General features: G+C 61.0%; 1 protein-coding gene across 1 annotated transcript in view; it reads left to right on the top strand.

Annotated features, from left to right (window-relative positions):
• The first annotated feature begins 551 nt into the window (after window positions 1–551).
• The window catches only part of KCNH6 (potassium voltage-gated channel subfamily H member 6), a 34814-nt gene continuing 29539 nt past the window's right edge, over window positions 552–5826 (top strand). Inside the window, exons 1-2 of the mRNA XM_057381201.1 lie at window positions 552–640; window positions 3497–3727. Of these exons, the coding sequence (XP_057237184.1) occupies window positions 565–640; window positions 3497–3727 (307 nt within the window). The 5' untranslated portion in view covers window positions 552–564. The remainder of the gene's footprint in view (window positions 641–3496; window positions 3728–5826) is intronic.

The raw sequence follows: 5826 nt of genomic DNA, 5'->3' as shown, positions 1-5826 counted from the left end.
CCCCCGCCCCGCGCCCCGCCCGGAGCCCCCTCCCCACCCGCGGGGCCGCTGCTGGACGGGGCCGTGCGAGTGCCGGTCCCGGGGATACCGGGGTGTCCGGGGGATCCCCGGGGGGCTCCGGGGGGTGCGCGCTCCCCGGCCCGCAGCTGTTGCTGCTGACGGCTCCCCCGGAGCCTCCGGCGGGCCGGGGCAGCGGTGACTAAGCACTTTGGGGGATTTCTACTCTTATTATTTTATTCTATTATTTTCTCCCGCTTTCGAGCGGGTCCTCCCCCCCCTTCTCTCCCCCGCTTCCCCCTCCCCATCCTCATCCTCCCCGGCCGCCCCCGCCCGGGGCCGGGCGCGGCAGGGCGGGCGGAGGGGTTCCCCCTTCCGGCCACCGGGAGCATGGGAGCCCCGGGCCGGCTGCTTTCCAGAGCTCGGTCAGCCCTGGGGTGAGGCGGAGCGGGGCCGAGCGGTGCCGGGCCGTGCCGCGCCGCTCCGGGGCCGGGCCCCGCTCCCCGTTCCCCGCCTCGCCCGCGGCAAGTTCCGCCGCTCCCGGGGCGCGCCGAGCGCAGCGGGGCGATGCCGGTGCGCCGGGGCCATGTGGCCCCCCAAAACACCTACCTGGACACCATCATCCGCAAATTTGAAGGACAAAGTGAGTACCGCACCCCTCCGGTGCCGCTGCGCTCCCCCCGCGGCCGGGGCGGCCCCCCCAACTTGGGAGCACAGCGGGGACAGCGAAGGGGGACGGCGGGAGGGTGTCCCCGGGGAAACGGAGGAGCCCCTGTGACCTGCCGAGGGGGGAGAGGGGTGGGCGACAGCCAGGCGGTGTCCCCGCGGGTATTTATAGACAGGGCGACACGGGGAACGAGCGATCGCAGCCGCGGTGTTTCCCCGGGGGTTGGGGACACTGGGGACACTGGGGACACCCGCACGGTGTCCCCCAGGGCTGGGGGGCTGTCCCCGGGCTGCCGGGGAGGGGGTCCCGGCCGGCTGGGCTGGGGGACAGGGTGTACCCCAGCGCAGTCGGGCTCGTTGCCTGTTTGCCTTCAACTCTGCGCTCTCGGCGCCGCCGTCCCCGGTGAAATGTTGCCATTTGCCGTCGCTCCGAGTAATCCCTTTATGTGAATTTTTTGGGGCTGGTTTTCGTGTCGGATAAGGCGAGCAGTCCGTGCACATCGGGGAGCGCTGGGGTTTGCGTGTGGCTGGGTGGGGGCGCGGGGGTTCCGCTCCCACCCTCCGGGCACCCTGACGGGGCTGGGTCCCCCCTACAATGATGGGAGGGGGCCGGGGGATTGGGGGGGTCCCAAAAATTGAGCTCGGGGTGCTGCTGCGGGGTGCTGGGGCTGTGCTCCCCACATTGCCCCGGCTCATTTTGGGTTTCCCGGGTGGGCGAATTCCCCGGCGCTGCCGTCCTTGCCGGATCTGCTCCGCCTGGCCTGGCGGTGACTGACGTGACCCTGGGGATGGAAAGTGAGAAAAACTGTCCCTGGTTGCTATCAGCTCCCCCTGGGAAGCGGCGGCTGGGGAGCAGCGGGGCCACACGGTGAGGTGTGACAGCGGGGACACGGCCAGGCCCCCTGCTCCCTGCCTGCGCTCTGCCAGCCATGTCGGGCACCAGCTGGCTTCTGCCAAAACATCACCCCACGCTCCCCCGCGGCAGTTTCGTGCTGTGACAGGTGTTGGGAGACACAAAACCGGCACACCTGATCCATCTCTGTGCAGGCAGTGAGTTTTCAGTGAGTGCTTGTGGGTGCCTTCACCCCCAACCCCGCAGCTCCTGCTGAGTCCCCACTGCAACCGGAGAGGCCCCAACTCTCCCCAGTGCAGAACCCTCGCACTGTGGCACCGAGGGAAAATCTGCAGGTGAGGGCAGAGCAGAAAGCAAATTGAGGGTGGAAATACCCCCAAGGAGACGTGGCTCTGCAGCTCCTTSCCGTGCTGGTCTTGGTGACATCTCTGCGCTCAGCACAGCGCGCTCCGGCGCCCTGCCAGCCCTGTAAATCCTGTCCTGCGCCATCCCAGCCCGGAGCCAACACTGGATGGGGACACTCAGGTGGGGAGTGTGCCCCACCCCGGAGCAGGGCTTTGGAGAAAGTCCCCTCCTTGTGCCGCCTTCCTGGCAAAGCAATTTGGGTATGGAAAGATCAGGAAGGAGGAACTGGGGAACGTTTGTCTGTGATGGTTTGTGCTGTTTGCAGCGTCGGCACCGGCGTCAGCCTTGCGTGGGAAAGGGAAAGGTTCCGGGGTGGGAATCCCCCAAAAAGGGCCACCAAGGGGCTGTCAGAGGGTGGGATGGAGCAGGAGGCTTGTGCAGCGTCTCTGGGGTTACTGGTTTTACTGGGAGAGCTGCGGGTGGAGAGCTGRACGTGCCTGGGCGCTCGGGGCCGTGGCTGTGCAGAGGTTTCTCTTGCTTTGGGGTGAAATTCCCGGTAGGGCTGGAGTGCAGCAGGGTTCTGGAGCTCGCAGGCTGCAGATGCCATTCCTGGGTAATCCAGGAGATTAATTGGGGTCTGGGCTGGGAGGCAGCTCCAAATGGACCCTCTGCTCAGATCTCCTCCGGCTCCAGCCCAGAGCTGGTGCCAAATGCTGAGGGAGGTGGTGCTGGCGGGACATGGCATCCATCCCTTCAGCATCCAGCCCCCATCACATCCCAGCAAATCTGTCCCAGAGCCCAGCACTGCCCAATATCCTCGGAAAAAAAATCCCAAAATCAAACCAAATCAATGCTCACCCCCAAGAAAAGGATGGAGGTGGCTCCATTTGGGCTCGATGGTGTGGGCTGTGCTGCCTCACACCCTGGGGAGGCACAGCCTGGCCCCAGCCCAGCCCAGGCTGCTGCAGGACCAAGGGAGAATGGGACAGCATCACTCCCTGCCTCAGTTTCCCCTTTCCTTCACTCGAACACTTTTCTTTTTGAGCACARGGGCCACAAAGCCCGGCAGGGTCTGGATTTCACCTTCTGTGCCCAAARGCACAATTTATCCTGTAAAACATTCGGGGAATCATTTACGTGATGGGTTTCACCCCTGCTTCCCGTGAGCCTCACGCTCACTCCTCCTCTTGCCCCTTGCCTGACTTCAGTCAAATCTGAGCAAGGGTGGAAAGTCTCTGAGATAACGGAGGTTCCTGATAAGCTCCTGGGAAGGGACAGAGGCTGCAGTTCTCCCCTCTGCCTGCAGTGCCGGTCAGGGACAGATTGCCCATAAATTAGACAGCAGAGAGTCCCCACATGCCAGTGGTGAGATGTCAAGGCTGCACAGATTGCAAAAAGTGCCTCTGCTGAGAAACCCCTCTGTGGGGCCTCGTGTTCCCGTGAAATTGGGGGATCCCTGAAGGGCAGAGCAGTCCTGGGGTGGTGTGGGCTGAGCTCGGCCACTTTCTCCCCAAACTTGTCACCAGTGTCCCCCAGCAGGTGCCAGCTCCCCACTACCCTCAATCCATCCCAAATCTTTTTAGGTGCCCACAGCCCCTCTCTCTAAAGCCTGCTGCTCTCCTGCTCTCCCCACAGACCGCAAGTTCCTCATTGCCAACGCCCAGATGGAGAACTGCGCCATCATCTACTGCAACGATGGTTTCTGCGAGATGTTCGGCTACTCACGTGTGGAGGTGATGCAGAGACCCTGCACCTGYGATTTCCTCACCGGCCCCGACACCACCAAGAGCTCCATTGCCCAGCTCACCCAGGCGCTGCTGGGCTCCGAGGAGTGCAAGCTCGAGATCCTCTACTACCGCAAAGACAGTAAGAGGAGCTTTTTGGGGTGATCCAGAGGTGGGAGGTGTCACCTGCTGTGGGTTTGGGCTGTGAGAAACAGCCCAAAGAGAGTAAGAGGAGCTTTTTGGGGTGATGCAGGGGTGGAAGGTGTCACCTGAACTGGGTTTGAGCTATGAGAAACAGCCTAAAGACAGTAAGAGGAGCTTTTTGGGGTGATCCAGAGGTGGGAGGTGTCACCTGCTCTGGGTTTGGGCTGTGAGAGGGCAGAGGTGGAATATTTCACCTTCCCTGAATTTGGGCTATAAGAAGCCACTGGTGGAAGGTGTCACTTGCCCTGGGTTTGAGCTGAGAAGTCAGAGGTAGAAGATGTCACCTGTCCTGAGTTTGTACTGTGAAAAACAGCCCAAAGACAGTAAGAGGGGCTTTTTGGGGTGATGCAGGGGTGGGAGGTGTCACCTGCACAGGGTTTGGGCTGTGAGAAACAGCCCAAAGAGAGTAAGAGGAGCTTTTGGGGGTGATGCAGGGGTGGGAGATGTCACCTGCTCTGGGTTTGGGCTGTGAGAAACCACTGGTGGAAGGTGTGGGTTTGAGACTGTGAGAAGTTTGGACTGTGAGGAACAGCCCAAAGAGAGTAAGAGGCACTTTTTGGGGTGATCCAGGGGTGGAAGGTGTCACCTGTCCTGGGTTTGGGCTATGAGAAGCCGCTGGTGGAAGATGTCACCTGCCCTAGGTTTGAGCTGAGAAGCCAGAGGTAGAAGATGCCACCTGTCCTGAGTTTGGGCTATAAGAAGCCAGTGGTGGGAGGTGTCAACTGCCCTGGATTTGGGCTGTGAGAAACAGCCCRAAGACAGTAAGAGGCACTTTTTGGGGTGATCCAGAGGTGGGAGGTGTCACCTGCCCTGGATTTGGGCTATGAGAATCCAGTGGTGGAAGGTGTCACCTTCCCTAGGTTTGGGCTTTGAGAGGGCAGGTGTAGAAGATGTCACCTGCCCTGAATTTGGGTWGTGAGAATCCAGTGGTGAGAGGCAAACAGGATCTGATGCTGCCAGGGCACCAGGATTGCACCCTGCTCAGGGCTTTGCTGAGAGCAAATCCCCAGTGGCTCCTGCTGGGATGGAGCCATCTCTGCTGTGACAGAGCACATTGGCACCTCGAGGATGTTGCCAGATTTTTTGGGAACCAGTGAGCCCTTGAGAGTGGCTCAGAGCTCCTGGGACAAACAACAGCATTGATTGTGGGTTCCCTGCACCAAAAATGAGAATCCAGTGGGAAATCCATGGAGGAGCCAGGCTGGGACTGGAGGTCTCACTTTGAGATTAGATGAGACAGAGCCCCCATCTCTGCTGAGAGTGGCTGAACCAACAGCCTCAGAGCTGCCTTTCCAGCGAGCAGGATGCGCCTGTGCGTGCACAGATGGAATTACATTAAGATGAAAATGAAGCTTTGATGGAAAATACGAGTGATTAGTTCTAATACGGCAGGAAGTTAAATAAATATTTAGCGCTTGATGCTGCAAAACAGCAGTGGCCAGGGCTCCCAGGGGCAGGGGAATGCGGCTCTGGTGCTCATGGGAGGTTAAAAATAYGAAGTGTTTCCTTTTTTTAACCTGTGGAGCTTTCCCATCGCTTCAGATTGTGTCGATGGGGGCTTGGCCTCAACGTGGGGCTGCAGCCGCTCAGAGGAGAACCGTGGAAACAAAAAGAAGGAGCAGGCTGGAACTCTGGCTCCCAGCCCAGCACCCTATCTTGGGGGCTGGCTGCCAGGTGCCCTGGCCTCCCTCCCAGCCCCAATCTGCCGGGCTGGCATCCAGGTGCCAGGGTGTCAGTGCTGGAGTTGGTCACTGGCAGCACCTCTGTGTGTTATCCCGGTGTTATCCCGGCACAGCCTGACCCTGAGCGGTGCCAGGATGGGGCCACTCGGTCGAGGTTCTTCCTGTAGGGTGGAAAAGGGGCTGGGAGTGGTGCCAGGGCTGGGTTCAAGCCCCTCTGGGCAGTGGCAGGGTCTGGCTGGAGCCCAGAGCAGCGCGGGAGATGCACAGTGTGGTGGCACACGCTGTGCCCTGCTCTGTCCCAGCGCTGGCCGTGGCAAGGACAGCGTGTCAGCCCTGTCCCATTCCCTCCCTCGGG

This window comes from Malurus melanocephalus, unplaced genomic scaffold (genome assembly GCF_030028575.1).
Source record: "Malurus melanocephalus ecotype Western Australia unplaced genomic scaffold, MMel_1.1 scaffold_496, whole genome shotgun sequence".
NCBI lineage: Eukaryota > Metazoa > Chordata > Aves > Passeriformes > Maluridae > Malurus > Malurus melanocephalus.
This window is presented reverse-complemented; position numbering and strand designations above follow the sequence as displayed.